General features: G+C 52.2%; 1 protein-coding gene across 1 annotated transcript in view; it reads left to right on the forward strand.

The window, feature by feature from the left end:
- Window positions 1-17,933, forward strand: part of JAKMIP1 (janus kinase and microtubule interacting protein 1) — a 113,266-nt gene that overhangs the window by 33,279 nt on the left and 62,054 nt on the right. The window contains 1 exon segment of the mRNA XM_032493730.1: window positions 16,541-16,807. Within this exon segment, the coding sequence (XP_032349621.1) occupies window positions 16,679-16,807 (129 nt within the window). The 5' untranslated portion in view covers window positions 16,541-16,678.

The following is a 17,933-nucleotide window of genomic DNA, read 5'->3' on the forward strand; positions in this document are numbered from 1 at the left end:
TTTTTCTCATTTTTCCCAGTGGAGAAACTGAAGCCAGAGAGGGCAGGTAACCTCCCCAGAGACACACAGCTAATGAACAGCATCAAGATTCTAGCTCAGTCTGATGCCAGAGCCGGCCCTTGAGAACCCTCCACTCCACTGCCTTTCTGAGGCTCTAGGATGTTAAGTTCCATCAGTGAAGTGTAGGTGAGGAAGGGTGTATTTGTAGTGAGCATGAACAAACTGTTGGGTTTTCTTCTGTATCACTTAGTGTTACTTTGTGTGTCCATCTTTCATTTTAACCTGGGTTTCTGGGCACCCCTGTTTCTATCTGTGTTCAGTTGCAGATAACAGAAGCCACTCAGTTGGGTTCCTTTTTTTCCTGTCTCTGCATAATGTTTTTTATTTTTATTTTTTTAATTGAAGTATAGTTGATTTACAATGTTGTGTTAGTTTATGGTGTACAGCAGTGTGATTCAAGTATACATATGTATATTCTTTTTCATATTCTTTTTGTTATAAGATAGTGCAAGCTATTGAGCATAGTTCCCTGTGCTATACAGTATGACCTTATTGTTTATCTATTTCATGTGTAGTAGTTTGTATCTGCCAATCTCGAACTCCTAATTTATCCCTCCCTGCTCCTTTCCCCTTTGGTGACCATAAATTTGTTTTCTATGTCTGTGAGTCTGTTTCTATTTTGTAAATAAGTTCATTTGTGTCATTTTTTTAGATTCCACATATAAGTGATATCATACGGTATTTGTCTTTCTCTGACTTACCTCACTTAGTGTGATAATCCCTAGGTTTATCCACGTTGCTGCAAATGGCATTGTGTCATTTTTATGGCTTGTGTAATATTCCATTGTATATATACACCACATCTTCTTTATCCAGTCATCAGTTGATGGACATTTAGGTTCCTTCATGTCTTGGCTACTATAAATAGTGCAGCTGTGAACATTGGGGTGCCTGTACATTTTCGAGCTAGAGTTTTCTTTGGGTACATGTGTTGGGCTCCTTTAAACAGATGAGTATAGCATCCCCTTTATACAGAGGGGGAGCAGGTACTGACGACATGCTTGGAAGGTGGAAGAGCAGGGTCTCAGCTGGGCCTCAGGGTGCCACCCCTAGTTGCCCTCTGTGACGCTTGGGGATCAGAAGCACTGTCCCAGGGCCACAGCTGCAAGCAGGGATGGTAGCCAAACCCCAGGAGCCTTGGAGCATCCTACATCTGCCGGGTCCAGCAAATGGACACCTGGCATCAGCATCCAGCTGCCCGTTCATCCTGGGGTCAAACGTTGTGTGAATGAATGATTGAATGAATTGAACAAACGATGGATTGTGAGTCCTGTGTGACAGCCTAGCCCTGAGGGAGCTGAGAAGTGTGAATTTCAGCTTAGTTGGTGGTGGCACGTTTGTCCCCCTGCGGCGTCATCGCCTCAGGGTATGAGAGAGTATGAATGGACCTTGAAAGAACGTTTTGAAGAGCTCCTTTCTCAAATCTTGGAGTAAATCACTGATGTCCCAGGAGCAAAGGATTTGGGCGGTTCCTGTTTGACAGCGCGTGCCCCCTTTTCAGGGGCTGGAGCAGGTGTGATGCAGTGACAAGTCCACAGGGCCAAGCCTTGTGCATTCCCTGAATCCCGGTGAAGACATAAGAAGTGCAGCCTACAGCCGCTCTGACCAGTGATAACAAAGCTCTGTCTCTCAGCCTCTTCAGTGCAGCAGAGCTGGGTGCGCCCCACGGGACAGGCACTGAGAACATGTGCAAAGCATCTGTCCGCTCACGTGGAGGAGGTGGGGCTGCACGGGCTGTGTTCCAGGGCGCAGGGTGTGTTCCAGGCAAGGCCAGTGAGCACCTCCTCCCTCTGAAAGTGTGGGGGCGGGTGGGAGGTGGTGGTGGGGAGACGCTGTTATTCCCCCTCCCCCGGGGAGAGGTGGAGGGGCCACCCCGTGGGAGCAAAGGAGGCCTGGAGGGGGCAGGCTGCAGAGTCAGGCCGGGTCGGATCTCAGCTCTGTACTTCACCTTCTCGAGCCTCAGTTTCCTCCTCTGTGAAAACGGGCGTCGACTGAGTTCTGTGAGCTTGTTGTGGGGACTCAATACAAACCTGTTTAAATGCCTGGTATCTGCTGAGTATCTTCATGAATGGTCACTGTCATTTGGTTTCTGCAGGCTGTGCTCGAGAGCTTTCTGGGTGCAGCCAGGAGCCGCTGCCATGTGGGTTCCGGTCAGCTGGCCAGAGTGGAGGGGGAGCAGACCTGACTTGTTTGTTTCCTGGGCTGGCCATTTCTTGGAAATCTAGAGTCTTTCCCTTAGTTTCAATGTTAACAAGTGCTAAACACCATCAAAAGTAAGGAATAGCAAGCAAGAAAGGGCTAAGTGGAGGGTGGGGGAGGGACAGCAGGGGCCGTTTCTGGCTGTGTGAGCCTGGGCAGTGGCTCGGCCTCTCCGTGCCCCAGCTGTTTCATGTACAAAGTACGCCAGACGAGCCTCCCTCTCAAGACCTTGAGAGGGTTAATGAGATGACTCTGTGCAGACAGTTCGAACATTCTGTTAGGTCCCTAACTGGGGCTTCCCTCATTCCTGCTCCCAGAGGGAGACGTTACCCCTCGGGTGCTGACATAGGACCTTTCAGGAGTGCTTAACTGTTCTCCTGGTTATGATTTGGGTTTAACAGATCAAAATATAGGTTCGTAGATGCCTCTTGGAAGGCAGAGCACTTCTGTTAAGTGTTGAAGGGATGGTCCATTCACTGTGTAATTTCCCCCTCCCACCGTTTCTTAATTCCCACGACACGAGGGGGAATCTGACATCATCTGACGTCTAACATCACCACGGCGTTAGAGGTTAGTCTGCAAACGTCTGTGAGAATTTCCATGAGATCTAGCAGTTGTGTTGAGCAGCGCTTTGGGGAGCAACCAGTGGACCGGGCTTTCAAAGGTTTGTGTCCAAGTCCAGGCAGGCTGTGGCTCTCAGAGCCACATGTTCTCTCTCGTGTAAGTGGGGCCATGAATGATTCTCAGGGGGCTTGATGGTTGATGCGGTGGTATCAGGGGAACTAGGTTATTTTACTCTGTGTTTGCAGTGGCATTTTTGTTAAGGATGGGCCGGGCTGCGCCTGGGAGGTATCCATCCCTGACGTGGGGTGGGTCAGCCCTAGTAGCATCCCACGGCTTGAGGGGAGGGGAGGAGTGGGTCCCAAGGACACTAAGCTGCCCTGCCCCAGCCCCACAGACTCCAAACAGATGGGTCCTACGTCTTGCAGCTCGGTCTGCCCAGGTCCCGCTGTCCTGCTGGGGCAGCTCGGATGTTGCTTCCATCACCAAGCCCCCAGCCGGAAGCCATCTCTTCTGTCTCCGGGTGTCCCCAGCAGGTTATCCCTCATTACCGTTTTCTGATTTGGGCTGTGATTGTTTATGGACACGTCACCCTTCCCTGCCAGACCTGAAGGTCTGGCTGGAGAGGGGATAAGGTTTATCTCTCTGCCCCCAGGCCTTGTGCCGTACCTGGCATTGTTTGTATGCGTGAAGGAAGGCACTGCAGTGTCCCTCGTGTGCACGTGTGAACACCCGTTTCATAGGCACCTGCCAGCTGCTTTTCCCTGGGCCAGGCACTGAGTCAGGCTCTCAGGAAGCTGAGACTAATGCCAAGTCCTCACTGCCGCAGAGTGCCCCCTGTGGTGGGGGACATAGTGCCAAGATGGGGCGGTCAGGGCTGTGAAGAAGGGAAGCCAGGTGTACTATGGATGTGCAGAGGAAGCCTCCCCTCAGTCTGGGGATAGGATGTGGAAACAAAACCTTTACATTTATGAGTATCCAAAGCCTAACAAAGAAGTTGTGAGCAGAGTGACTGTCCCATTCTTCGGGGAGATACTGGTGGTGGTGGGGAGCAGGGCTGAGATCTGCTGTGAAATATTCAGGTACTCACGCTGAGAAGAATTCCTGCTTAGCTAACTTCAAAATTCGAATCGGCATGGGCTTTGTCTTTGTGATTTAATTTAGATCATCAGTATGATTTTTGTGTTATTTGGGGCCACGTTACTTTATAGTGTGCTTCTTGAGTATCGATTTTATAATGCAGCTTGTATCTTGGTGGATGTATTACAGAGCTCTTTAATTCAGAAGTGGTGAGTTGTGCCTTTTTGGTTGTAGGTCAGAGATTGTGTCAACACTGAGAGATGAACAGTGGCTGGGCGTGAACTTGAGCTTTCTTTTCCTTTAGTTGACTATGAATACGCAGAAGTTGGCTCGCTTTGTGCATTTGAATCTTGAAGGTCATTGTTTTCTTGTAGACGACCTGTAGTTGGGCCACACTGACAATGTCTGCCTTTTAATTGGTGCATTTAGACCATTGATACATATTTTTAATTCAGGTGTAATTGACATAAACATTGTAATAGTTTCAAGTGGGCAGCAAATGATTCAATATTTATGTATGTTGCAAAATGATCACCACAGTAAGTCCAGTTATCAATGGTGACCAGGCATAATGATAGAAGTTAGTTTTCTTGTGATGAGAACTTTGAGAGCCACTCTATTAGCAACTTTCAAATATGCAACACAGTATTGTTTACCACAGTCACCGTGCTGTACACTACAGCTCTTAGACCTTTGATGACCAAAGTGATCATTGATGTAGTTGGATTAGCATCTGCCGTATCTGTTGCTGTTTTCCATCTTTTGACCATTTGTTACTGTTTTTGTCTTCTACCCTCTGATTTCTGTGGCTTTAATGGAGTATTTATATGTTGCCATTTTTTTCTCTCCTTTCTGAGTAGGTCAGTTGTATTTCTTTAAAAAAATTTTAGTGGTCACCCTAGAGTTTGCCATACACATTTACAACTAACCCGAGTCCACTTTCAAATAACACCACGTTGCTTCGTGTGTAATGTAAGACCCTTATACCCAAGTATTCCTATTTCCTCCCTCCTGTTCCTTGTAAATTGCTGTCATTCATTTCATTTATCCAGAAGCTATAATCACAGAATATTTATTGCTTTTATCATTTTGAACATTGTTATCTGTTAGATCAATTAAGAATAAGAAAAATAAAAGTTTTAATTTTACCTTTATTCCTTATCCAGCACTCTTCCTTTCTTTATGTAGATCTGTTTCTGACCTATGTCATTTTCCTTCTCTTGGAAGAACTTACTTCAACATTTTTTGCAAGGCTGGCCTACTGGTGACAAGTGTCTTCAGCTTTTGTTTGTTTGAGTTAGTCTTTATTTCTCCTTCATTTTGAAGGGAAATTTTGCAGGGTACAGAGTTTTAGGTTGGAGATTTTTTTCTTCCAGTGATTTAAATATTTCACTCCATTCTCTTCCAGTTTGTGTGGCTTCTGAAGAAAAGTCTGATATAATTCTTATCCCTGCTCCTCTATTTGTAAGATTTTTTTCCTCTGGCTCCTTTCAAGATTTTTCTTTTATCTTTGATTTTCTGAAGCTTTATTGCGATATGCCTGGGTGTGGATCTTCGGGCATGTACTCTGTGTGTTCGCTGAGCTTCCCAGATCTGTGGTTTAGTATCATAATTTTCAGAAATACGCAGACATTACTGCTTCAAATATTTCTTCTCTTCCTTTCGCTTCCTCTCTTCTCCTATTATGCATGTATTACACCTTTTGTAATTATCCCACAGTTCTGGCATATCCTATTCTGTTTATTTCAGTGGTTTTTTTTTTTTTTTAATTTTGCTGTTCGTCTGGAAAGTTTGTATCAATATGTCTTTAAACTGGCTGATTCCTCAGCCATGTCCAGTGTACTGATGAGCCCATCAAAGGCATTCTTCATTTCTGTTACAATGCTTTTGATCTCCAGCATTTTTTTTTTTTGTTTGGCCCTTTCTTAGAATTTCCATCTCGGCTTACATTAGCATCTATTCTTGCATGTTGTCTGCTTTTTCCATCTGTGCCCTTAGCATATTGATCATAGTTATTTTAAAGTCTTAGTCTGATAATTCCATCATCTCTGCCATATCATAGTCTGGTTCTGATGCTTGCTGCCTCTTCAAACTGGGTTTTTTTGCCATCCAGTTTGCCTGGTAGGTTGTTTGTTTGTTTGTTTTTTCCTGTTGTTGTTGTTGTTGTTACTGAAAGCTGGGCAAGGAGTATTTGGCAAAAGGAACCTGAACTGGTTCCCACAGAGGCTTCTGCTCTTGGGTTTCTGTTCTGGTAACGTATTAGTCTCTGTATCTGCCTGTCTGGGAGTGGTTGGCCCTGTGACCTCAGTTCTCTGATGGATATAAAAAGAAGTTGTGATTTTCAGTTTGTTCAGCTTTTTTCTTGTTGTGTGGATGAGAGTGATGACTCCCAAGTTCCTTGCGCACCAGACCAGAAACTGGAAATTTGATTTCATTCTTTCTGTGTTCTCCTTCCCTCCTTTCTTCCCTCCTACTCTTCCTTCCTCCCCTGTTCTTTTCTTCCATCTTTCTTCCCTGCCTTCCTCCTGTGTAGGGCATTTTATTGGGCAAGACTTTGCCAAAGTGGCTACGGGGCAGGTAGCTGCACAGTATGGCCCTAATCGGGTTTCTCTGGGGTTTTTTTGGGCGGTGGCATCCATGAGTTCAGATATGTGCTCTGTGGGTCTTTGACCATGAGTCCTGGTGCTCCAAGTCTGTCGAATTCAGAGAGGCCTCCCTGCCCTGATCTTGGCTGTACTTTACTTCTGTGGGACATAGCAAGATGGACCTGCTAGGACCAGGTGACAAAGGCTGTACAAAGATTCCTGGGCCCTCCTGCGCCATCGAAGTTGGTTTCCTCACAGCGTCTAGCTCTTACTTATGTCAGCTGCAGCCCTCCGCGTGGTCTTGACTTCAGAGGTGACCAGGTTTATTCTGTGACTGGGGTGACAATGACCAGTGACAATGGCAGGTGATGCTGCCAGCAAAAGGAGAGTGTTCTGACCTCCTAATACTTTTCTGGGGATTGAAAAGTGGTGGTTCCTGGAGAAATCCCACTCTCCCCTTCTTACAGCTGTTTTAAGGTATAAAGGACATACGGTGATACTGAAAAGAACAAAGGAGCAGAGTCTGAGAGGAGGGAGCTTTGGGCAGCAGAGGCCGTCAGCATCCCGAGGGCAGAGTGGGGTGCAGCTACTTGATATTGTGGTCCCAAGCCCAGCACGGTGCCTGCACGTAGGAGGTGAGTGGTGAGCTTGTACTGAACAAACGAGGGAGTGATGCCTCCAACTGGCCGAGCTCCTCTCTGCACTGAGCTTTGTTACCCAAGGGCAAGGCCAAGGTCCTTGATGCTTGTACCCTGCCATTTTACCAAGGGCCATGTTTGACTATGTGGGGAGTGGGGACAGCTGCATCTCTGTGTACACACACACACACACACGCACGCACACACACACACTCACACGGCAGTTCTTATGAAATGACACTTACCTTCGTGGTTCGGGGATTATTTTTTTACCAAGGACCCAAGAGTCCTTTGTCCCTTGAAGGATCCCTTGTGTCCTTCCGCCTGAACGTTGTAACTGTGTGACGCTTTCACAGCTGAGCAGGCATCCAGGAGGGGTCCTGATGTGGCCAAGCACCTGTGCTGGGCGGGCATTTTGCCTGGTACTGGACAGCCAAGTGAATAAGACGGTTTCAGAAGAACTGATGCTCCAGCCGGGCAGGTGGGCAAGGAGACACAGCAACAGGGCGAGATGGTACAGGGACCTCGCCAGCCATCCGCGGCCATGTCGGGACTTGCCCCTGAGGGCCACAGCAGCTTGACATGTTATTGCTATTTTGATTATTTTCTGGGCACGGATGCTATGCATGCTGACTTGCTTCAGGAGGCTTCCTCTTGCAGCCTTGGGTGGGTGGCCGGGTTCGGAGGGGCAGGGAGACTGTTTTGAAGGCCCCTGGGCTGCAGGTGGCAGGGTGCAGGGAATGGGAAGGACTGCAGAGGGAGTCTGGCAGCTGGCGCCGTGAGGCTGGGCGCTGCCTGAGCGTCCCCTGCCAGGCCCTGCATTCTCTGCCCTGCTGCCCCCAGGGCACAGCACATGCCTCCTTTTTGCTCCGCTTACCCCCTTCCTTCCAGAACAAATAGCTTTTCAGCGAACCTAGTGATGTGGCTTTTTAGTGTGTGTGTGTGTGTGTGTGTGTGTGTGTGTGTATGTGTATCTGAGCCTCAGTTTCCCCATCTCTAAATCAGGAAGACAACCTTGGTCCTGCCTGCCCCTGGGGTTGCTCTGTGGCTTGGCCAGGGTGACATGGGCCACCGTGGCAGCTAGTGGATGGGAGTCGGATGGGGCTTGCCTGTGGTGACGCGGGCAGCTCTGGACCCCTCCGAGCCCGGTTGCCTTCGTGGAGGGTAGGCGTGATGGTGCCGTCAGCGTGCGGGCCTGCTGTGAACCCACCGCCTCCGAGCCTGCCGATTCTCTGCTTCCTTCTGTTGTTGGCAACGGGAACTTTGAAGCCCCAGGCCTTCCGAGGAGCCTTCCCAAGACGCCCAGGACCTCTCTCTGGGAATTCTGATATTCAGGCTGGAGAGGCAGGTCTGTGCATCTCAGAAATGCTTCCCCTGGACATTTGGGGTTTTCCTGTCCTCGTCGGAGCTGCCGAGCTGGTGTGTGTGGTGTGTATGATGTGCGCGGTGTTTGGGGGGGTGTTGATGTGTGGTGTTTGGTGTGTGTGTGGTGGTGTGTGTCAGCTTGGGCTGCTGTAACATAATTCTATAGAACGCGTGCTTTAGACAGCAGACACTTACTTCTCACAGTTTCGCAGGCTAGAAGTCCGAGATCAGGTTTTCACACGCGCCCTCTTCCTGGCTTGTAGACGGCTGCCTTCTTGCTGAGTCCTCACAAGGCAGAGACTGTAAAGGCACTAATCTCATGGGGGCTCCACCCTCGTGATCTGATTACTCCCAAAGGCCCACCTCCTAATCCCATTGTAGTGGACATTAGGATTTCAACACACGAATTCTGGGGAGACACGAACCTTCAGTCCTTGGCAGTATGTGTGTGGTGTTTGCTATGTGTGTGTGCTTGTTTCTCTGTGGTGTATGTGTGTGGTGTGTGTATTGTGTGTTTCTGTATGATGTGTGTATATGCTGGGGGGGTGTTTGTGTATATGTGTCTGTGTTTCTCTGCTTATGTGTGTGGCTTGTGGGTTGGGTGTGTGTTTCCGTATAATGTGTGCATTGTGGGGGGGGTGTTTGTGTGGGGTGTGTGATGTGTGTAGAACAGAGTCTGCCCTTCTCCCCATCACAAGAGGGGCCCTCAGATGTTTGTTGGGTACAGAATGTACAGCTTGACCTGGAGAAGGAGTCAGCACACCCTAGGGCCCCATGGCGGTGGAGTCCACAGCTGGGAGAGTTGGCAGCAAGCGACCTGCATCTCAACTCAGCAGGAATGCGTGGCTCTGCGCGCAGGGAGGGGCTCGGGGGGTCTTGGCCCCTGGTGGCCCCTGAGATGGGAGAGTCCTGGTGAGGGGGTCAGCCAGCCCAGGCGGGGGCGCCACCTGCTGATGAGTGACGTCATCAGCCCGGCCGTGGGAGCTGAGGGCACCTCAGTGAGCTGCGGCCTGGCCCGTGGTGTCTGCGTCAGGTGGTACCTGCCCCATGGCCTCTGAAGCACCAGGTAAGCTCTGCTGACCATCCCGTGGGGTCAGGGGAGCAGAGTTCTCCTCTACTCTCTGGGCCCCTACACCCTCTGTGACCCCAGACTGGCTTCTGACCTGCCTGGGCCTCAGTTTCCCCGTCTGTAAAATGAGTCTGTCCCCTGTGGCCATCCCATCCTGCTGTCCTCCTAGTTCTGGAGGTGGGCAAGGCGATGGTCGCCGAGTGCCATCCCGGTGAGGTGAGGACTACAAGGACACCCTTACCTTGCCTGTGGGGCCAAAGAGGGTTCCTGGAAGAGGTGTGGCCCAAGTCGAGTCCTGAGGACAGTTAGGAGGTGGCTGGAGATAGTCCCATCGGTGAGACACGTGCTGAGGACTGCATGGGACAGCAGGCCTGGCTCACAGGGGCCACCACTGGCTCCGGGTGGCTGTGGGGCTAGGTTCAGGACAGAGGGCACTGTCCCCTGCAGGCTGTCCCCTGAAAGAGCGGGGAAGGCCATCCCACTGCTGCTGGGGCCTGGGTGGGGCAGCGTGCAGGCCAGGGGACAGGGGAGGCCACAGTCAGGCAGGACGGGGTGAAGGCTGGCCAGAGCCGTGGCAAGAGGGGACTCCTCTGAGAACTGGTGGGAGGGGACAAGGCTTGGTGGCCGGACACTGAGGGTCAGCAGCCCTGGGGCTAATGTGAGGATTGAGCTGCCACCCAGAGAGCTCAGAACAGGGCCCGGGGTGCCAAGCACTCCCAGATGTGCTGGGGCTGGTGGCTGTTCTGTTGTCATCATTTCTAAGATCCTCCAGCACTGGGCTTCTGGGATCTGTAATGGGATGCAGGGGCCCCAGAAGCCTGGCTGCCAGCGGCCTGCTCCGGGATCAGCGGTGGTGCCAGCCCTGCTCTCACACACCGCCGTGTGCACGGTCCGCTCCGCTTCATGGCTGAAAAGTCCGGGGTGAGGAGAGCAGGGCTGGGGCCCCGCCTTGCCGTGGTTGGCAGCAGGGCTGGGATGGGTGATGGAGCCCTGCTCCTCATTATGGGTCCTCTCTGCAGCCCTTCACCCCTGAGCCCAGAATCTGTGTTAGGAAAACCTAACTCAGTTGACTTGATTTATTACATCTTAGGATCCTTTTTTTTTTTAACTCCCACTGACTATTTTGTACCAACACAGTATATATAAGAGTCTGGACAGCAAGCACCTTATTAATTTGCTGTCATTGGAGAATGAGGTGTCCTAAGAATGTTACTATTTTAGGGGTCACAGTCTTTTTAAGTGTTAAGGGAATTATTATTTTACTCTCCATGTTTGTTTTGGTGGGGGTGTGGTGGAAAATCTTTGCTTTCTAGAAAGATCTTTGCTGTCTTTTCAATTCTCCTGTCTGTGTGTTTGCCTTTTGCAGAATGCTGTCTGCCAGGTTTGTGTTTGCCTTCTGCTCTGGGCTGGGAGAGCGGACAGCTCTGTTCGCTAGCACTGTGTGTAAATCACGAGCCAGCAGGTTCTGAGGGAAGGACAGGAGACTTGCCTAGGGTGTGGGGGGAACTGATTACTGATGTTAAATGCAGCAGGGGAAGAAGCAGGGCTCAGTGCTGAGAAGCTGGTGATCTTAAGTCATTTGACAACTGCTGCGTGTATCCCCTGAGCGTTTTTCCCTTCATGGACCCAGCATATTCGTTTCCTGTGGTGGCCATACAGAACTCCTTAAAACTGAGTGACTTCAAACAACAGAAATTTACTCTCTCATGGTTCTGGAGGCTGAAAGCCCCAAAGCAAAGTGTCGGCTGGGCCACATGCGCTCTGGAGGCTCTGGGAGAGGAGCCTTCTCCTCGCTTTGGGTCGTTGTCAGCGTTCTCGGCTTCTTGGGCTGCAGCCGCCTCACCCGTCTCCCCGCCCTCTTCACATGGCCTTCCCTTCCTCTGTGTGTCTCCTACAAGGGCATGTGTCATTGAATTGAAGGCTCACCCGAATCCCAAATGTCTCATCTCAAGATCTTTAACTTGCTTACATCTGCAAAGACCCTTTTCCCAGGTAAGGGCGCAGGTTCCGGGGAATAGTATGTGAACATATCTTTTGGGGACCACCATTCATTCAGGCCAGTATAGCCATCATCAGCCAAAAGCTGACCGGTATTGCCCGGGACCTGCTGCCCAACCAAAGCTCTGACCCCGCCTCCTTTAGCCTGAGTCCAGTGTCCTAACCCTTTTGCTTGCTTCTAGAACCTTGTCACCAAGAAGCTTTGCTTTAATGAAGGCTGAGAGTTCTGTAGCCACCAGACAAGGCCTTGGTGCTCAGTACTTTGGCTGATAATGGTGATAATGGTTGTGTCAAGGTGAGAGTGAGCCGGACTCAGGCCGAGTCTGGCATATGGTTCAGTCTCAGCAAATGCCCCCCTCCCGAGGGCGTGTCCTGTTGGCTCAGCCCCTGACACATCTCTCACTCAGATCCACCTGTCTCCGGCCATCTCCCGGCCGCGTCTCGTTTGTCTGCAGCCTGAATGCACTTTAGACAATGCAGTGGCAGTAGCAAGGTCTATGTGGTGCTTCCTGTGTGCCGGGCTGTCTCGAAAGGGTAGAGCTGTCATCATCCGCATTTTAGAGATAGGGAAGCCCAGGGCAGAGCCCGCCAGGAGCCTCCCGGCACTCTCGCAGTCCTGCTTAACTCCGTCCAGGGCCAGCAGAACCTCTCACTCTTGGCGTGATGCTCTGTGTCGCCATCGTGAATGTCTGAGGGGTTTTAGAACCGAGACACTTGTATTTCCATTTTGCACTGGGCAGCAGATTCCGTAGCTGGTCTTGACTCTGTCCATGGTCTGCAGGCCCCATGTGGTCTAGCAGTTTCTTCCACTTATCTCCCTGCATTGATTATTTGGGTGATATTCGATAGAATTTCAAATACCCTGTTTACTATTTCTTTACAGCGCCAATCATGATCCAGTTATTTTATGTATTCATTTCCATATTTGTCTCCCTGGCTAGAAAGTTCCATGGTGGCCGGGACCTTGCCTGGTCCTCCGTTGCACCCCAGAGCTAGCACGGGGCCAGTGCTGAGTGTTACTCTGGGGCGCTCCTTCTGGGCTCTGACTCCCCCTCCCGCTGGGGCGCCGAGCAGCGGCATCTCCTTGCTGAGACTGTGGGGCTACTTTGTCAACACTGGGCTGTACCACGGGCTTAGGGGGCCACCGTGAGCTCTAAACAAAAAGCCCCAGCACAGAACGGCCGCCAAGCTCATCTCAGGTAGGAGAGTGGCCTGCTGTTGTTCCCATGGGCGGGGCCTGTGCAGAGGTCAGAGGCTGATGGTAGGGAAGCTATGTGGCCTCTGAGCCTCGGGCCGAATCGGCCGTGGGTGTGCCCCTGGTGAGGAGGCCAAGTTTGACTTGGCCCAGAACTTTGGGTACCTTCCCAAAAAGCCTGGCCAAAGGGGCCTTGGGTCCAGCTGGTCCAGGGGGTCTGATAGAAATGCGGAGTCTGGGACTGGCCCCCGAGGCTTTGCCAGCCACTGCTCTCATGGCCCCCCGAACATTCCTGGGTTTCCGCTCCCATTCCTCATCCTGGCTGTGGCTGGTCGCCATCCCAGGGCCTCACTGAGGAGTGGTCCGTCCGCTGCCTGTATCCAGCCTGCTGTGCTGCCTCGGGCAGGTGCTTTACGTCCTTGAGGCCCAGCACCTCATCTGATACCCTCTCCTCCTAAGCGTCTTCAGCAACCATGGGAGGGGCTGCCAGGGAAGGAAACGGGCCTGCAGGTTATTCTCAGGCCGCTGAGAAACTGTGACAGTGTGATGCCAAGTGGGCTGTGCCCTGATACCATGGCTTCCAGTAGTACCCAGGCCCAGCACGGGTCACCTTGACCTTCTTGAAGATAATTGGAGGCTGGCATTGCTCCTCCTAATAAACTCAGCTTTGTTTTGTTTGGCGAGTGTCTTCATTGGGCCAGGCACCTTGCAAAGCACTTTGAATTCCAGGCCCTATGAAGTCAGTGCTGTGGGTCCCATTAAACAGATGTAAAAACTGAGTCCTAGAGAAGAAGTTCAGTGACTTGCCCAGGACCACCCAGGTGAGGAAGTGTGAGCTGAGATTCAACCCCAGGTCTGCCTCACTCTGAAGGATGGCCCTTTGATGGGGTGACAAGGGCGTCCTGCAGGACGGTCAGCTGTGTCCCGGGGGCGTGGCCCGTGACCTTTTCTCTCGGAGAAGCATCTTTCCCTTACAGGCAGCCCAGAGACAGTCGGGGAGCTGGAGCTGCGTCTGTGCCTGGAGGGGCAGCTGGCCACAATAGCTTCTTTCTCATCTCTTTCCCAGCTAGAGCCAGGTGTTTTTCTGAAACTTGCTCACTCACCTTCCTTTAAGAAAAATGGCATTTTTTTTCCTGTAAAGCAGTGATAGAAATAGAAAACTTGATTTACCTGAAAGAGTATAAAGAGGAAAATAAGTATCACCTGTGGTTGGCTGTACCACTCAGGCCCCTGCTAACATCTGAGAGGCGAGGGGACCTTGTCCTCACCTCTGTGTCCCCAGCAGGTGCTCAAAACGTTGTGACCAAATGAAAAGGGGGAACAAAGGGAGTTCAGAAAACTGAGCTCACAAATCATGTTTGTGCTTTGACTCTGCCTTTTCTTCTCCACGTGGAGTTTGCTGCCACGGCTTTGACGCGATTTACTTAACCCGTCCCTTCGGGCCGAGCATTTGTTGTTGAGAGAACATCCGAGCGTTTATACAGAGGCCGGGGCTGATTTCTGAGAACGGCTGCTGCTGTAAAAGCAGGCAGGTCAGAAGAGAGAGGAATGAATTCTGAATTGTGCTCTAATCAGTCAAATCCAAGCAAATGGAGTTCAGACTTCTCTGAAGATGGAATGCACCTTGCTGGAATTGATCGGTGGGGATGTTGATTGCCCCTGAATAATCCTTCATGGCGGGCAGAGAAACTGCATTCTCTCCTGTTCCAGAGGAGTGTTACTGGCTTTCATTATTGCCTTCCCAAATTTCTAGTCGGACAGACATCCCCAGGGCTAGCAGATCACGCTGGACTTAAGTTCATGGCCCTTGCATGCTTGCAGCTCATCGGATGTGCTGGCGTTGACCAAACCCTGCCCTGCTCCCTGTCCCACACTTCCCCGCCTGGGTCCCTACTCCCACCCTGCAAAGCAGCTCCCACTGAGGCCACTGACCCCACGTTCCTGAATCCAGTGGCTGCTCTTCAGTCTGTCTTGACCTCTCAGGAGCTGCCCCAGTCGACTCCTTCCTCCTTCTAGAAACTCTTTCTTCTCTTAGCTTCCCGGGTTCTCTGTCTTCTCCTACTTACAGGCTGGTTTATGGTTTTCCTTGCTGATTTTGTGTCTTCTCCCCTCCACTCTGGAATTCTCTCTTGTTTTCCTCACTCTGCATCCTCTCCCAAGGCAAATAATCCCAGCACCGCTTTCTAGCTGTGTGGCCTTAGGTAGCTTACTTGACCTCTCTGTGCCTCGATTTCCTCATCACCTCTTGTCAACCAGCACAACCATACGAGGCAGGTGCTGGTGCCCAGTGTTAGAGACAAGCATACTGAGGCACGCCGAGGTTAAGCACCTCTCCAGGTGCTGCAAGGATTGTATACTCCCTGGCTCTCACTGGGGGACTCAGCACTTCATGGGTGCCTCGTAACTGTCTGTTGTCATTCCCTCATTCTCACACTCACTCAACAGTGTTTACAGAGTGCTTCCTGCATACTGGGCCCTGTTCCAGGCACGGGGGACATAGCTAGGAACTCAACAGACACAGGCCCTGCTTGCTTGAAACTCACATCCTGGTGTAGGGGAAACAGACATGAAATAAGTAAATGTGCGTTTGTCTTATGGAAAGCAGTAAGAAGGCAGAGCAAGGGGGAAGGGGGACCAGATCAGGCTTACAGCGCAGTGCAGCCTGGGGTTAGCTGAGCTCAGGGCTGGGGGCTGGGGGCTGGGGGCTGGGGGCTGGGTTCAGTCCTGGCTCACCACCTCCTGCTGTGGGCCCTGACCCAGGTACTACTGTTTCCTCTTTTTGGCTGTGTGACCATCACCGGTGCTTAACCTCGGCGTGCCTCAGTATGCTTGTCTCTAACACTGGGCACCAGCACCTGCCTCGTATGGTTGTGCTGGTTGACAAGAGGTGACAGAGCTGTGGCGTCCAGTACACAGTGCTACTGGCCGTCACTCGGGCCTGATTTTAATGGCGTTGGCTTTGCCACTGTGCAGGGTGGGAGGGCAGCCCTACCACATGGAAGATCTGGGGTGCCTCAGGGGAATGTGGGTGCTAGAGGGGTCGTTAGCTTATCAGGGCACCCCACTGGCCAGGTGACCAGCTTTGGCCTGGCCAGGCGGGCACAGAGGCCTGAAGGACTGCAGGATGCTGTGCTTGGCTGTCAACCCCTCCAGGGGCCTTCCCTCCTCCCCCAGGCTGGCCTGGGCGCCTCTGCTGGGCCCAAAGCTAGCAGCTCAGGGTGAACCGTTCTGTACTAGTCCCCAGGGAGGGGAAAAGGGAGGAAACCCTGACCTTTATGGAGTCTAAAAGCCCAGTTTTCAGGGTGTGGTCCTTGGACCCTGCTCCAGACTCATCTAGGTGTGCAGATGGGACACCCAGATTCCCCAGCACCCCCACACCCACACGCTGAGCTTTGAGCTCTGTGCTCCCCCAGGGACCTTCCTTTTGAAACAAGCGCCCCAGTGACTGGGCTCTATGGTTGCTTAGGTGGTGTAGTCTCATCTTGATGAGGGCAGGACTGGACTGGACGGAGCCACTCAGTGAGGAGTGGTCACCTGGCAGCCTCTCCTGGGAGCTAGTGAGACGTGTAAATCCGATTCCGAGGTGTGGGCCCCTGGACTCCACCTTAGCAGGCTTCCAAGCGATTCTGATGCAGCCCCCGTTGGAGAAGCATTAGGTCATCCTTAGAGTGAGCGGTGCCTGGCTTGGGGAGGGGGCCGCAGCAGATGCTGACCGCCATTGTGTTTGAGTGCCCCAAGCAGGGGGACACCAGCCCCTGTCTCTGCTGACCTGGCTTCCTTCCTCCCCCAGGGTCCCAAGTGATGGTGGTTTACACGGAGGCGGAGCTGAGCCCTGCGAGACTGGTTAGCACGGTGGAGGAGCTGGTAGCGGCACCTGCTGGCTGGTGGGCGTGAACCCGGGATCTCAGCGTCTCAACTGAGGGGAAGCATGTCTAAGAAAGGCCGGAGCAAGGGCGAGAAGCCCGAGATGGAGGTGGACGCCGTGCAAATGGCAAACGAGGAGCTGCGGGCCAAGCTGACCAGCATTCAGATCGAGTTCCAGCAGGAAAAGAGCAAGGTGGGAGGGGTGCGGGCCTCGGGCTCAGATAGGGGTGGGCTGTCACTTCCCGGTGGGCAGATTGTCCCTGGGGTGTGAGTGGACGGTGTGTTCCGGGGCTGGGGTGGGCTTGGGCGGGCTTGGGCACTGCATCTCTCTGGGCCCCAGCCTGCCCCTCGTTAAAATGGGTATTACATCAGCGGCGGTACAGATACAGGTACGTCCTGACCCCCCCACCCCGCCTGGTTCTGATCTTGGACCATCCACTTCACCCTCGGGGATGTAATCTCCCTCATCTGCAAGACGGGATCCTGATAGTACCACCTGATGGGCCTGCGCTCAGGAGTGAGGACGTCAGTACGTGTACATGGACGGTTTTGCTTTCGGCGGGCAGGTGTGAGCTTTGGTCAGTCCAGGGCCTGGTTGGGTGCCAATCAAAATGCACGCATCATGGGCAGCCAATCGCAGGAGAGGAGCCCAGCCTTTAATCGTGCAGACCTGGCTTCAAACCTCACCTTGGCCCCTGACTGGCTTCACCATCTTGGATCAGTGACATAAAGTCTCTGAATCTCTACTTTCTCACCCGTAACGTAGCACTATAATAACTGCCCAGTTTAAGTTTGTTGTAAAGATCTTAGGTAATGGATACCAAAAAAGGCCGTTGACGTCTGGTGCCTTGTTGTTGGTGTGGTTCTGACCGGGGTGCTTTTGAGGGAAAAGCAGGTGGGGTGGTGGGTGCTCTGTGAGCTCAGAGAGGATCCATGTGAGGAGAGAAGGGGGTGGTGCGGGAGGCTTGCTTCCTCATGGCCCGGCTGAGGCTCTGACCTGGCTGGGGAGGAGGAGGTTATACCCCGAGCCCTGCAGGTGCCCTCCGGCCCTGCCCACAGCACCTGGTGGAGGGAGGGACTGCGCGCGGGATTGCGGCCCGTGTCTGGTGAGTGCTAGGACTCTGGCAGCAGCTGCAGTGCTGAGTGGGGTCCAGCTCCCCAGTGGGGAGAGGGCTGGGGCTTTTGGCCTTGGCTCTGACCCTAGCTCAAGAGACCACACGGAGAGCAGAGGCCGAGTCCTCTATCTGGGGCAATGAAGGCTGGACTCTTGGAGCCTGGGGACAGATGTGCCCGCTCCTATCCCCAGACACTCAGAATTC

This window comes from Camelus ferus, chromosome 2, assembly GCF_009834535.1.
Source record: "Camelus ferus isolate YT-003-E chromosome 2, BCGSAC_Cfer_1.0, whole genome shotgun sequence".
In the NCBI taxonomy this organism is placed as follows: domain Eukaryota; kingdom Metazoa; phylum Chordata; class Mammalia; order Artiodactyla; family Camelidae; genus Camelus; species Camelus ferus.